The 16102-nt window shown below is 46.7% G+C and overlaps 1 protein-coding gene across 4 annotated transcripts in view; it reads right to left on the bottom strand.

Annotated features, from left to right (window-relative positions):
• Positions 1-249: 249 nt before the first annotated feature.
• The window catches only part of vps50 (VPS50 EARP/GARPII complex subunit), a 73756-nt gene continuing 57903 nt past the window's right edge, over positions 250-16102 (bottom strand). For 2 of the 4 annotated variants that reach the window (XM_048992964.1, XM_048992965.1), the window contains exons 23-28: positions 13795-13943; positions 10283-10379; positions 9729-9887; positions 5576-5697; positions 1861-2050; positions 250-1173 (exon numbers count right to left, since the gene is read on the bottom strand). In XM_048992964.1, coding sequence (XP_048848921.1) covers positions 1054-1173; positions 1861-2050; positions 5576-5697; positions 9729-9887; positions 10283-10379; positions 13795-13943 — 837 coding nt within the window. In that variant the 3' untranslated portion in view covers positions 250-1053. Of the gene's footprint in view, positions 1174-1860; positions 2051-5575; positions 5698-9728; positions 9888-10282; positions 10380-13794; positions 13944-16102 lie in introns of those variants that run through there. The other 2 variants (XR_007384940.1, XR_007384941.1) reach the window with 1 other exon arrangement.

Here is a 16102-nt window from a genome sequence, read left to right as displayed (position 1 = left end):
GGGGGGGGGCTGGCACCCTTAAAATGATATGAGATGCAGTGTCAACCTCCAGTAGGAGACCAAACGTAAGCAAAGTAAAAAGCGGCCACAGACGGGACAGAGACACTCTTTTCTGCTTGCCTGATTCGTTTAGGACCCAAAACTGAATCCCCGTACCATCCTGTCATCTGCGATCATGAGTCTGTTCTCTCTCCCGACCCGAATCACATTATGAGTTATTTTAAACCACACAATAAAACTGAACGCTGCTTATGCGGAGAAAACCTGGTAGCGTGTTTATTTATTTCATTCTCTCACGTTTGCCCAGGTCTCACAGACAGCCCACGGGCACCGTTTTCCTCTTCATATTGTACAGACGATTCCAAAGTCATTTTAAATATTACAGGCGATGAGGGTACAGTATCGCCGAAGAGTGACATGAGCAGCTGGGCTGTAGAGCGTGTTGCACGCCCCTCTGATATCACAAAGCCAAAGACACAGCTGCAGAAATTAATAATTACACCGCTAAATGCACCTGTTATGTTACTCTTGATCAAAATTAATGCGTGGTTAGCATCCAGGACCTGTCAGTATGATTACCTAATTAACAAGAAAACTGACCACAGATAAAACACAGTTATAAATAGTAATAGGCAAAGGGGTTAGCTCATGAACCATGAAATCACACATATATCTCAGACATGAGGGACCGACACTGACAGAAGAGGATCGAGCAGATTCTTGCAGAACCGGCCGACGGCTACAGCCACTGATAGCTGCAGTCGACAGAGGGCAGCGCTGCGGTTGATGACTGTGTTTATACTCAATTTGTACACAAACTCCAATTAGCTAAACAGGAGCTGAGGCAGATCCGCCTGTATACAAAACAAGCAGACAAGCAGAAGAAAGGAAACTATCTCCACCCAACGCCTCTCAAAGCTAAAACAGTGTGGAATATATTACAGTCTTAATGGACAGCTGACGTTCCCATGAGGTGCGGCTGGAAAGCAGAGGCCCTAAAAGTCTCTAAACATATAGCATGCACGATGGACGAGGTCCGGCGCCGTGCCCAGGCTATCTTTTGGGCCTGTCGATGTCGTCGATGGCCGCCAGCAGCTTCTGTCTCGCCTTCTTGTTGATGTGAGACCCCAAGCAGACGTTCACCAAGTTGGTCAGCTGCTTCATGGAGTACTCCTGTCCAATAAAGACACGCGTGAGGGCTCTTCATCAAAACCAGAGCGAGGTGCTCATTTCCTCCAGTCATGTGACCAAGGGAATCCCTCTCCCCAACTTTCCCCACCAAATTTTCAGTATCTTTCCATTCAAGGCCAGCGAGATGCAGGACTTTGTGAAATCTAAGACCTACATAAGTATCTCAACCAGGACAATGTTTACAAAATTACGGCCAATGGAAAAAGCCTTGTACACTGCGTTCCAGTGTGATTCCAGAAAAATGGAGAGAAGAAAAGGATTTAAATGCTGTACAGCCACCCAAAAGTCCAACTTATGGTGCTTCGACACACTGACTTTAAGGGACGCCAGTAATGTCCAAACACATGGGCAACACAATGGTGACGGTAATGGCTGCTACCGCCATTCTGTTAACTGATAAGACTTATATATCAAAACAACCTATTACATTACATGTAATTACTGTTACAGTGCGTGCAATGAGAGCAGTATCAGAAATTCAAAGTGGGAGGGTCCTTTTCTAGATTAGCGAGTAAGAATTTTTTTGTACCCTTGAAATGATGAAAACCACTGGAGCTTTGATGTCAAACTCCCAATGTCCTGCTTTGCTCCATCACGCTCAGCACCACCCCCAAAATCTCGCAAGCGCTCTCGACCTCAAAAGTGAACCTGTATTGCAGCAACCCTCACCCTGTGGTTCTTGATGAACTGCTCCATGTCGTTCTCCGTCAGATAGTAGGCCTTGATGTAAGTCTCCACGAACTCCTTGTCGGGAATGGGCCGGATGTCGGTCAGCTTCTCCAGCTTCATGAGGAACTGCTGGAAGTCGAGCTGCATCAAGGCCCGTCCTTCATTACTGCACTTCTTCACGTTGGCGTAGCTGGCGGACAGAAGAGCAGGGGACGCAGTCAGCGGGGACATAAATGGGTGGCATTAAGATGACGGTCAAACACGTTCAGAACATGCATGACCGTGGGGGGCTGACATCGCAGGAAGCTGAACCGAATTCGGCATTCCATTTTGGAGCAGATATGTGGCGGCTTGATGGTTCTGGTAAGAGATCTCTTACGGTACCATAAGGTGGATCAGCGCCGTTCCTGGGGAGTCCCACAGATCGGGGGGCAAAACCCTCAGAGGTCCACAGCCCCCTGCACACGAAGCTTAGCCATGACAAGACGCAATCATCCAGGTGTCCTGAGCACAGTGAACGCTATGGAGCGGAAATGGTGCTTCTCCGGAAAGGCAACTTTCGAGGAATAGAATTTTTAGCGCGTTGTCCATTTTCCCTTAATCGCTAATCCTGGGAACTCGCCAGTGTCATCGCGAAAGTGCAGAGCGATGACAGAATGCCTTTCCTTTCCTCCGCTGCCATTTAATCCACCATTAAAACGTCACCCCTCAACTAAACTCTAATCGTGCAAGATTATTAGTGCTATTCTTGATAATAATTTTCAGCATAACTTAAGCAGAGTGATATGTTTTTTGTTTTTGCTCACTGCAAAATTCTTTAGAGAAAATGTTAAATTGGTCTGTAGCAAACGAAAAATTAAAGATTTCATTATCAGTATAACTGTAATTCTTAGGCCATCAGAAAACTAAGTGGACTTTTCTCACTTCACCCTCAACAGAAACTGTTTTATTTATTCAATCTATACAAAGAATACCAAACTATACAGTCCACCTTACCAAGTTTAAAGTCCTGTAAGACCTTTCTAGCCATTGACTGTCACGAACCTCTTTTCCATTGAATCAGTTTCAAAAAAACAACAAGTTTTTGATTTGACCCTGTCCTATATTAGCTGAGGGAGCTAGGAGCGCTTCGCGGGGTCTTGTTCACGATTGAGGGAAGGATGGAGCAGGAGATCGACAGGCGGATCGGTGTGGCGTCAGCAGTGATGTGGGCAGAAGGAGCTGAGCCAAAAGGCAAAGCTCTCGATTTACCAGTCGATCTACGTTCCTACCCTCACCTATGGTCATGAGCTATGGGTAGTGACCGAAAGAACAAGATTGCGAGTACAAGCGGCCGAAATGAGTTTTCTCCGCAGGGTGGCTGGTATCTCCCTTAGAGATAGGGTGAGGAGCTCGGTCATTCGGGAGAGACTCAGAGTAGAGCCGCTGCTCCTCCGCATTGAGAGGAGCCAGATGAGGTGGCTCGGGCATCTGGTCAGGATGCCTCCTGGACGCCTCCCTGGTGAGGTGTTCTGGGCATGTCCCACTGGAAGGAGGCCCTAGGGAAGTCCCAGGACACGCTGGAGGGACTATGTCTCTCGGATGGTCTGGGAACGCCTCAGGATTCCCTCGGAGGAGCTGGATGAAGTGGCCGGGAGAGGAAAGTCTGGGTTTCCCTGCTGAGACTGCTGCGACCCGAGCTCGGATAAGCAGAAGATAATGGATGGATGAATGGATGGATGGATGGATGGAGCTAGGACCTCCTCCCAGGCGCTGCTCTGAGAAGTGTACTGCCTACTACTGCCTGGTAAATCTCACACTTCAGTAAGGCCCAGTAGTTCTGAGTGGGGGTTAAGTTATATGATAGGGTTAGGTCATCATTTTCAAGGTCATCCCTTTCAAGCCTTTCTTGGCCAATTTATGGAATGCTTTGGTGCATGGAAAGGGGCATTGCCCTGCACGAATATCATAATCTTTTTGAAAGCTGCTGACTTCTTTGACGAAGGTGTCCTCAAGAAAGTGAGAGTAGATCATGGAGTTAAATTTTACCATCTACAAGCCAGAAAGGTAGTACCAGGTCATCACTCCCTCACAACCTTGTTGGTACTTGAAGGTGTCCATCCACAGGCCCATCCATGTAGTCCATCAAGTCGCTCTCATCTCATCTGTCCACAGAACCTTTGCAAAATCAGTTTTTGATGTGTCCGAGGCTATTCTTGATATTTGAGCTTGCATGCCTTGTTGAGTTGAGGTTGTGATTGAGTCTTTGTGATCTTCTGACATACTACACCCAATACTTCCCGACAATTCATTCACATTGCAGTTTTGAAAAATGATGGCACTAGATGTCTTCTAAGACATAAGACTGTCTTCACACTAAACACTTCTTCTGTCTTCTTGATCGTATAAATAAAAAAGTTTTGTAATAAAAGTTTTGATTGTTTTGCATCCCTCTGACATTTTTTTTGGCTCTCTGTAAGGTCCATTCTCGAGTCATTTTTACAGCAAAAACTTTCTGGCTGTTTTTAAACCCTTCCATTCTTACTTGAAGATTCATCTGGACTGAAAATATTGGTGCGAAGGGAAGATACAAGTGAAACACACACTTGGCTAATAATTCAGGCGCAATGCATGCATGGCATGGAGAAAACTGAAAAATTAAAAATCAGGTATCGAACTTTAAAAAAAAGGTACTGTAATTGTGATATATTCAGCTATTTAGAGGTATTTTTCGTCGCATTAAACGAACAGGGCGGGTACCGGGGCTCAGTGGGTGGCCCTGTTGTTGCCTCACGCCCGTAGGACTGGGTGTTCGAAACCGACCTCTGCCATGTGTATGTGTGTGTGTGTGTGTGTGTGTGTGTGTGTGTGTGTGTGTGTGTGACTGAGTCTGTATATTCATACCATGTTATGTGGGATTCTGCTGAACACTCTGGTTTCTGCCCACAGCTCATGCATGCAGCTGACATGCAAAATGCTTGTTCATGCACCCCGTGATGGAAAGGTGCCCCCTTCCCCCGACCCTGACCAAAATAAGCAAGAAGATGGATGGATGGACTAAATTAAATAATGTCTCACCCCGACTGCCAGGGAAAATACACAAAGGCATGATGGGATACCAACAAAACAAACGGCGCGGTGACATGAAATGTCAGAAAGTCCATCGGCGATCCGCAGCACACGCCTGACGGGAATGCGCAGGAGCCGAGGGATGGGCGCTCACACAGACGGCAGGAAGTCTGCCCGTGCGGATATTCGCCTCGCTCACGCTGGGGTGTTTATCATTCCGACACGGCCAATGGCTTCGTCGCATATGATCCTTTGCCTCCGAATAAGCATGTATATTCCAGACGTTTGTCAGCAAGGTGAGCGGCATGTTGCAGAACAGATGCACGTGCCTCTCAGTCGCGACGGGTCTATTTGCAGAGTAATCGCCACTCCCAGCAGACGCACTGGACTGAGAAACGTGAGCGGCAGTGGCGACCTCGTAACAGTTAAGATCGCCGTGACAAAGCAGCGGCCGGCTCAGGTTCCAGTGCACACAAACATGTCACCAAGCCACCTGACATCTTAACACCCCCACACACACCATTTCTGCATTAATAACATTATTTATAATCCGACAAGATCCAAGCTGCGCCACGGTTCTGACTGAAGGTGATTGATTTTCTCTTGGGGCCGCTGTGTAAATATTTGCCTCCCTGCTTGATGTTTCTCCAGAGACGGCCTCACTCACCCCTCCACCAGGGTCCTGTTGGCCAGTCGGATGCACTGCTCCCACAGCACGTTGGACACGGGCAGGGGGATCCTCACCAGCCTGGAGACGTCCCCCAGTCGCTTGTGGAACTGCTCGAATTCCTGCAGGGGGGGGAAACCCACAGACTTTCTGCAGCTGGTTGTGAATAAAACCTCGCAAGAACGTAGATTAACCCTTCACTCCCCCAGAGAGGTGTGGTGAAATATCACTGTTTAGACCCAAAATGAAGTTATGACCTACGTCTGCCAGAGTCAACTCCCAGCCCTTCACACTGCAGCAGCCGAAAATAAACCTGTAGGTCACGCATTTAGACGGCAACCATCTTAGCTCAAGCATGCGATCCAGCGGCCCAGTTGTGCTCCTGAACAGCTGCGGCGATGTGTTGTTTCAGCTGCGACGACACCGGTTCCATTTTCCTTTTGCGGATATTACGTCGCATCCTTCGCAATAAGCTAGGGGCCATTTCGCACATGTTTTGATAGCCTCTGAGAGAGGCCCTGATGCTGTGCTTAGCACTAAGGTTACCCAAAATGGGGACAGAGTCACGTGTCTCTGTGGTTACCAGTGGTCATTCAAACACACCACGGGTAAGGAAGGGAAAACAACAAACAAGGAAAAAGCATGGAGCCTTTGGCTACGGCTAATCTATAGTTAATTATAATACCATGCACAGAATGCTCTTCAACAGCGGGAAGATACTAAAGCATCCGGAAAAAAAAACTCCCTGGAAAATACAGGGAACATGCAAACTCCACACATTAATAATCCATCTCTCCTCAAACCACATAATCTTCCCGAGGTTTATGGGTGGATAGCTGGCGTATCTATCGCAGGCAGCACAAGGCCGGGGCGCATGTCAGCAACGCATATACTATACATAACACGCATTAGGTCACAAATGAGAATCGTCGATAATATCCATAATGAAGCAAGGGGACGGACATCAAAGGCGGCGACGGACCGAAAAGTATCGCGATGCGAAGGAAAACGTAACAGCCAGCGAGACTGGGCTGATAACGGAGTTATAAACCCTAAGCTGGAACAAAACTCAAGCTTCCCAAGTAGTTATTAAGAGCCTCTTACAGACATTATTCCCTTGGGAAGATGGGTATTATTATAATAATGTCAGCCATCATTACTGGAAGCCAGGGTTAGAAAGAATGTACTGCTTTAAGCAGTGAAATATGGAAGCATATGTAAAGAAATTACCATTCTTACTGGAGCATCAAAAATAATATTTCCATTTATGTTCTGGTCTGGGATGAACACGTGATGATTTTCTCAGTTCGTTTCTGCCAGAAAAACTACCTGGTTGGTAGATTTTTTTTGACTATATATATATACATATATAAAAACAGATACAGACCATGTAAACACCGAAAAAAATGTCTTCAGATCTGCATAAAAGTCCAAATAAGTTAGAGATTAACAATGTAAATTACCACCATTACAATAATCATGTCATTAGGAGAATCACTGTAACTGTTCATATTGTTATATAGCTATTTTTATATACATGCATTTATGTAACAGACACTCAATAATTATCTCAATTAATTTAGCAAAACTTACTATTCAAGGGAAAAGAGCGATCATTTGTCGTTATGAAGAAATTTTACTGGAAAGTAAAGATAAATATTACCTCATTTAATTGAATCAGAAGTGCCCAGGCAGAAGGCAAATGCATGTGCACCAACTCCCCGCAGTCACGCATCACTTAAGCGTGCTGAAATACCGGCATGTATTTCTGCTGCCCCCAAGGTGCAGACATCTGGTGATTTAATTTGCGGGGCAAAGGCAGGTACACTGTGATTCCTCAGGGCCACGGATATCTACCAAATTCCCAGGATAGGTGGAAAGACGTTCCCTGTGAGACCAGGTCGCGTTCGAGCTGCCAAACGATAACCCATGTTTGGAATTCTTCTGACTTGCAAATCGGGCCTGTCCATGCGTTTCTCAAACAAATGGCATGACAGACTAGGGTGAAGAACCAAGTACAGAAAACTCCGGTTACAGTTCTGTGACACTAGCTCTTTTATCGCAATACTTGGCAACATCATTATTTGATTCCTTTAATCTAACAGCATACAATCAGTGTTTATATTTGAGAAAAATACATTGCTTAATATCGCTGTTAAAGTACCTATCATCCATATATGTCTGGCATATTATGGAATCATCTTAGCCTGGTTTAGGGCAGTAGTTGAGCACTGGCTGGGTAGGGAACTCGATACATACAAGTCGTAACAAGCAGCTGCTGATGCTACTGAGTTTGAGCTACGGATCCTGTTCTACATTTGCTTTTGGAATTTGGCACCAACTCTAGGAAATATCTGGAAGAAAAAAAATCATCAGGAAGGGCTGTAGAAAACGATGACTCAATCAAACCACGCAAAGCATTTACAAAAATCACCTTCAGATGGTGGCTGGGGGACCTTCCCCTGAAAACTCATTCCTGGATTTAACCCTCTGAGGTCTGGGAGTATGGGAACACACTTTCACTGCCTGGGGCATGGTCACACATTTCATTCAGTATCATAAACTTAATTCATGGCAAATACATTATTTCTTAGATATTTGTTTTGGTATTAAACTCATCTTAATCTTAGTGTGCTTTGTAAATATGCCAGATTTATGTGAAGTTTGTAATTTGACATCAAAGTATAGACATTGCAAAATTGCAGTTTGGAACACTTGCAGAAACATTATAAAAGTACATAGTAAGCAATGGTGGCAGTTTGTTTTGATCCCAGATATCTGATCACCAAAGTCTTGGCTACATGAAGATGACTAAATGGTGTAGTTGCAACATTCAGCTGGATAAATAAATAAGAAAAACCGAACTCGTGTCACCATTTCTGGGCTCCTTTCATTGAATATGTAGCAACTTTCATGTGTATGCATGAGCCATTCACACCTGGCCACATCCCCCCCCCCCCCTTTTTATGGCACTGATAGGGATGTATCTGGATCGCATTTCACCATTGTGTTGTTCATCAAATTACCATGCGCATGCGATTTCAATACGCGGAAATGCGGCTATTTAAAATGCAAATCGCGATCTTCAGGTGAGGGTGGCACTACATGCCCCCGATGCAGGTAAAACAAAGAAAGGTGACGTGGTTTAGGTTTTAAACCGGCTAAAAAGTATTTTTAAACATTTTAATACTTACGAAAATTGACGTAAAAGAAAAGAAGACAGATTACGGATTTAGTCAGAGTTTTTTTTTCATGATTCTACATAAAGATTTCAGCGAGATATAAAGTGAAATAGACGCGAAAAACACGCTGCATCGCCGACCACGCACTCGACCCCAGAGCGTTAACGCGCGGCATGTAGGACATAAGGGACGAGACCTCGCTCACGGGACCATTCCCAGGAGTGGAGCTTCTGTTGGGAAAAGTATTTCTCGTGCCGCTTAACTTCCAATCATGACCACAGGTATGATCCGCCAGTGGGCAGAGGGTCACGGTGGAGGCTTAATGGTCGCAGCCTGGGGTCAGGATGAGCTCTGCAAAAACTTCCTGAGAGTCGAGGTATGCTGCTAGTCACTTCCTTCCCCAATTACAAACATTCTATTTGCCACACAGACACACGCGAATACAGTCCCTCACACACTCAAGGTGAGTTCTCCCCCTATATAGATATGCCATCAGCTCTGCCTGTAGTTAGCTAATGACTCACAGCCAGATCTCAAACCCAAATCAAGGCTGAAAGATCAGGCAGCTTTTAGACTCTTTTAAAGCTGAATAAGATTAAATACAAGTCCCTGTGGCTGAAACCCTCTCATTCCATCTTTGGCGTATAAAATATATTTCGTCCATACTGTTGTGTCCATTTGAGTTGTCAGTGTTCGTATACCTTTCAAAACTGCAGATTCACTCAGGACCTTTCCAGCAAAAGAAAAATGATTCATAGACTGTTTCATATTAATCTGACTCTAACAAGGTGTAGGACCGTCTAACGTTTACAGCACAGCTTGTTCATGTCTAGGATCTTGGCTGACAGTTTTATTCAAAGAGACTTGAAGTTTATTTTACAAGTACTTCAGCTTAAGCAGGGTGCATTGTGGGTCTGGAGACAGAGACCTGGCTCCTCACCGTGACACAGCATGTCATAACTCATGGTTACCTTCAGAAGGACGTCCACATAGACGTTGTGCTGGGACATGATCTCCTTGATGTCCCACTTGACGCCAGCCATGAGGAACAACATCTGCTCGTACTCGATCGCCTTGGCGGCTACAATCCAGTAGATGGGCTTGCGGAGCTCGCTGGCCGTAGACACCGTCTGCCGGAAGTGGGAAATACACTATTGGCCTTCAGGACTGCAGGTTAGCGGGCGCTAATAGCACAAGCTAGCAGACACCTAATAAAGCCCTACACAGAGTAACACGCTCCTTGAAAATGGCCGCTTTCTTTTATTCATTTATCTATCGGTTATTTATGGCCAGGGTCAGACATGTTTTCACAGGATAAAATGAAGAGATAGCTCAGGTGGAGGGATAATGTTTGGGGGAGGGGCAGGTTGAAAGGAGAGAAACAAAACAAGGGGCCACTGACTGGTCGACATATTGCGGGGGGGGGGGGTTCATTTCAGTCAGCAAACCTTTTATTAATAAATAACAACAAACTAAAAATAAAGAAGTAATTTTGGAGACGAAATGAGGGGTACAACAGTCTAACCTGCGAGTAGAACTGCTGCAGGAAGGGCTTCTTTGCCGCAGGAATCACCGTGTCGAGGTGAGACTGCAGGAAGTCGAACTGCTCAGCCAGAAACACCCTGTGAGGCAGCGGGGAAGGAGAAGAGAGGAAAAGGGAGCAGAGGAGAGGGGAGGAGAGGGGAGGGGTGGACAGGAGAGGGAATGGGAGGAAAAAGGAGGTGGGGGAGGAGGGGTGAGCAGAGAAGAAGACAGGAGAGGAGATAGGAGGAAAAAGGAGGGGAGGAGAGGAAAGGGAAGCAGAGGAGAGGATAGCAGAACAGAGGAAATGAGAGGAGAAAGGAGGAGAGGACATGACAGTAGAAGGGATTAGTAGTCAGGAGGATATAGGAAGGGTGAGGATAGAAGGAGAGGAAAGGGGAGTAGAGGAGAGGATGCCAGAAGAGAGGAGAGGAGGGGACAGGAGTACAAGAGGGGAGTTGAAGGAGGAGAGGGGAGAGGAGGAGAGAGGAGGGGAGGAGATGTCACATTTGGTCCTTAAGACTGGTTAATTTTTCTGCATAGAATCTGCCCTGTCAGTATGCTGTAAGTAGGGCATAGCCAGGTACCCTACACTGTGGCCTACACCCTACACTGTGGCCTACACCATACACTGTGGCCTACACCATATACTGTGGCCTACACCATACACTGTGGCCTACACCCTACACTGTGTCCTACACCATACACTGTGGCCTACACCATACACTGTGGCCTACACCATACACTGTGGCCTACACCCTACACTGTGGCCTACACCCTACACTGTGGCCTACACCATACACTGTGGCCTACACCATATACTGTGTCCTACACCATACACTGTGGCCTACACCCTACACTGTGGCCTACACCATACACTGTGGCCTACACCCTACACTGTGGCCTACACCATACACTGTGGCCTACACCATACACTGTGGCCTACACCCTACACTGTGGCCTACACCCTACACTGTGGCCTACACCATACACTGTGGCCTGCACCATACACTGTGTCCTACACCATACACTGTGGCCTACACCATACACTGTGTCCTACACCATACACTGTGTCCTACACCATATACTGTGGCCTACACCATACACTGTGGCCTACACCCTACACTGTGGCCTACACCATACACTGTGGCCTACACCATATACTGTGGCCTACACCATACACTGTGGCCTACACCCTACACTGTGGCCTACACCATACACTGTGGCCTACACCATACACTGTGGCCTACACCCTACACTGTGTCCTACACCATACACTGTGTCCTACACCATACACTGTGGCCTACACCATACACTGTGGCCTACACCATACACTCACACCTCCTCACTGTACATCGTGGCAACAAGGCCCACGCACATGTATAAATGCTCATGATGACATAGGCCGCTTGCGGAGGCTTACAGAGGGAGCTCTGTGTAGGCTGGACACAGAAGTGCAAACCGGCCTTGAAGAGGGACGTCAGTGCAGTGCATGGAGGGGGGGGTATCACTGTCTCGGGGGCGGTTATAGTCATACAGAGAAATCTATCCATCCGTTTTCTGTACGTGATTGTCCTACGCAGGGTCGCAGGGGCCTAAAACCTATTCCAGAAGCTTTGGCCACAAAGCAGGGAATAACTCAGGGGGGGCGCCTACAGAGGCGATGTATGACATGTTTTTAAATAAGCAAACAAATAAAATCACGCCCCAGGTACATACATACGCATCCCCAAAAGACATTCGGTGTAATATAATATAATCTTGGCAATATATAGTATTCCCAAAATTTGTATACTTTATTTTCTTATACATTAAACATTGCAGGCTGTACTCCCATGGTGGGGAGGTGGGTGGAATCAATGATGATGAAAAAGTAAGGGCTGGGCAATTGTAATTCACTGTGGCATTTCACCTGTTTGATGTGTATAGATTAGGTGTAACGGAGAAGCAGAGCCTTCGCTGCCGGATTCGGGGGGGGGGGGGGGGGGGGGGGGGGGGGCAGTGGAGCATCACGCGGCCACCAGCAGAATCTTAATGAGTAATTAGCTAGCCTGAGAGCGCCCAGTGGTGACTCACACTGACGGGCGTCTAAAGCGGGCTGGGGGGGGCGGAACACAGGGGCTGCTTAAAGGGTTAATCGGGGATACGTCCAAAAATCTGAAAGGCAAAGTTTAGCGCCAAAATAATAAATGGATTCGCATGACTTAATTAGAAAGACGAACTTTCACGGACCAAAAATCCCGTTGAATGTAATGTCAAGGTTACTGTCGCTCTGTATTCATTCAGTGCACCTTCCTTACAGGATACATATGAATGTGAAACACGGCAAAAATATATTAACAAAAAAAGTATTTTTTTTGGATGCCCTGTTCCAAAACGGCAAGACTAACGTATGTAAAGCATCTTTTCCAACTAACTTAAGGACAGTAATGTCATGCTGGTTTGAACAGTGCAAATACTCTATAGGTTACTGGGTGTAACACCCTAGATACGAGACAGGGCAGGTACCTGGGTCCCGTGTAATCCACGTGATTCACGGCGACTCTGCAAATCGCATTATATGCCATTTGCGGGCGACGGCACACGTTTACCACGGGCACACTCTGTGGCATGATCGAGCACGATGCACCGCTTATCCAGTTAGTGCCGTATAAACAGACATCCGGCCAATAAAGAAAGCCGGTTTTAGCAGCCCTCCCCTCCCCCGCCCAGACCGCGATGCCGGTGTTTACACAAGCGCCGCTTCATTGATTATTCCATTAAAGCATACATAAACGAGGGTTACGCCAGGAGCAACCGTTAAAGATCCACTTAAACGTGTAACGGCAGCGCTTAAAGTCAGGTGGATGCAGATCCACTGAGGTGTGGAGCTTGCCGCTGTCCTCACAGATCCTTCTGGACAATTAGAGAATGAGCCAACTCCCTCCCCTCAGGGGTTTCCTTGTTGAGCTTTATTGACAAAACTCCTGTTTTCCTAATCCGTCTCTGTCCGCCGACTTTTAATTATTAATTGAACCAGAAGTCGCTGTGTTGCCCTCTACAGATCGGCGGGTGGAAAATCCACGATGCAGCTCCGACGTTCCAAAGCAGCGTGAGAGATGCTAGTTTTGTCTCTCATTTTTATTCGATACAGGCCGTCCTGGGGTGCCCGCTTAATGAAAAGGCTGTCCCACGTGGGGCAGTGGGTGACTGGGGGGGGGGGGGGGGGAGATGCCACGCTGAGGGATGCAGGCAGGCAGGCAGGCAGGCAGGCAGGCAGGCAGGCAGGCAGGCAGGCAGGAAGGCAGAGTAACACGAGCTCGGCGATAAAAAGTATGATTTATGACGAGCTGCAGGTCTGAAACAGGAAACAGAGGCTGGGAAGGTGCTCACTGTTCCTGTGAGAAAAACTAAATGAAAACTGACAGTTCTGTTCATCTGACCCCCCCCCCCCAGTTATTTGAGACCCTTTTGAAAATATGGCAACTCTTAGGGAGGTAAAACTGCAGCGGTGGTGAGGACGGGGGGGCGCCTTACAGGGACTCTGTGGCCACCACGCGCTCGGCGAGGCCGTACAGAGAGCCGCCGTCTGCCAGCACCACCAGCTGGCTCAGGTGTGGGCTGGGCACCTTCTCCTTGCGCTCCTCAGAGGCCCCGTGGCTGCTCCCCGTCTCCATGGCAGCCTCCTGAAGGGAAGAAAAGCAGGGCCAGGCGGAGTCACTCCCCGCACCCGGTATCCTCCGAGGCCAGAGGCAGCAGCAGTGAGAAAGACAGACCACCCGTTACTTACTTAATGGGTGCAGCTACATAAACACCACAGGCAAATGACTTTCATATGCCTCTCCCTGGAGCAGCCCACTTACCCATACAAGGAGTTATTAATTGCAGTTTTACTATTATCATTATTAATGGCAGGAGTAGCAGCTGGCTGACATTACCTACTGGTGGGCTACCTGTTGTCCAGCGAAGATGTGCTATCAGGCTTACTTTGGTAGAAGTCTTTACACCACACTCCATATACACATAATTATAAACTATTTTTCAAAATTTTCCAATTTCCAGCAGGCTGTGCTATGGCTTTCATGCAATGTGGAGCATATAGGGGTGAAACACAGAGGTACAGCACATATGACAATTCACGCTTCCACCCGTCCACCCACCCATCCATCCATCCATCCACCCGTCCACCCATCCATCCATTCACCTGTCCACCCATCTATCCATCTACCCATCCATCCATCCGTCCACCCATCCATCCATCCACCCATCCATCCATCCACCCACCCATCCACCCATCCACCCGTCCGTCCGTCACAAGGCACATACATACATTTCCCACTTTATTTTTAGATACTCTAATTTCCAAGTCAATGGCAGGACTTCATCCCTGAACGTGTACAATAAATCCGCAATAACATTCAGACTTTCAGGCATCCTAAATAACCCATCGCCGTGCATAGATTGGATTGCAGCAGGCATTTAATTTGTTTGGGGAAAACTGCCCTGAATGAACGACAATAAAGAAAATGATGGGTATTACTTCTCCGCCGTCCAATACCCCAACCCCATCCGGTGACCAAAGCGCCTTCCAGGGGGCCACTGTTGGGCTGGGCTGCCTCTTATGCGTTTCCATTGCAATCCATCCAAGAACACAAGAAAGGAATGCAACCCTAAGGACACCTTCATTTGGTAAGTAATGAAAAAGAGGACACATCCACAGTAAAGGGCAGGGGAATCTGTTTGCAGAATCTGCCGTACTGTATGCGTGCATTTTAACCAATATTCTAATTAGCACGCTCACCGTTACATACATTATTACCAAGAATTGTGCTGTGCTTCCTGGGATAGGCTCCACCACCAAACAAACAAACATTTCCTCAGCGGGATAAGTGAAAATGGATCAAACTGGATAGTTTATGTAACAAATTATATTATACTAGGTATGCAAAAGAAATCACAAAGAATAACTCAAATGGAAAAGCTGAACATGCCTCTTGGTATTCTATGGGAAAATGCATTAAGCGGCTTGATGAAGCGGATATCTGCACGACATCTCTTGCCTTGTGCATAAACACTGCATTATATCTGCATCAGCAGGCCCAGCGTCTATGGAGAAGACCTGAAAGCACGACCCGTTCAAGGTCACCACCAGGTGGGCGTCGGTGTGAGGACAGTATGGATGTCACCCGGCTGTCTGCACTGAGAACTGCCATTGAAAAACCACACAGAGAGACAGGCCACTTCCTGTATGAACGTGGACAAATGTTCACCAAAAATTCAGGGAATCAGACAAGTCTGATTCTTCTTTATCTTTAAATAATTGAAATAACTTTTAAAAATGCATAATATTGTGGCAGACGTGGGAGCAAGTGTCAGAGCGGGTCGTAGCCTTCCGACCACGCTCCGGAAGTCTGGACTGTGACTAGGACTGTCTCATATTTAAGACATAAATAATATATGCCCTTATAACGTGCAGAATACAAAGCAAAGTGCCGTCACAACTACCTACCGTCAATTGTGCGCGAGATGGTTCCGTGATTAGTCGAACGGCGAGTTACATTTAAAAGCTGTTTATTGCCCATGAAATAAATATTCAAGAAGAAACCTAATTACCCAGAAACCGAAATTACAAGTTTTAATATCTTTGTCAGAAAGATTAATTTCTCAATTACTATATTTAAGCTTTTTACGGGTTACACTGTAAAACAAAGAATGGATAGATCTACATGTATATAAATAATCGGCAACTGTCAGATAAAAAGCAGCAAACTGCTAATTAATTTATGGTAACTATCGTACTGATCAACACAGCAGTGCAGCGACTTAGCAGCAGAGTACAATCATA

Source organism: Brienomyrus brachyistius, chromosome 23 (genome assembly GCF_023856365.1).
Source record: "Brienomyrus brachyistius isolate T26 chromosome 23, BBRACH_0.4, whole genome shotgun sequence".
NCBI classification, from domain to species: Eukaryota; Metazoa; Chordata; class Actinopteri; order Osteoglossiformes; family Mormyridae; genus Brienomyrus; species Brienomyrus brachyistius.
The sequence above is the reverse complement of the archived record's forward strand: the minus strand, read 5'-3'. Positions and strand labels throughout refer to the sequence as shown.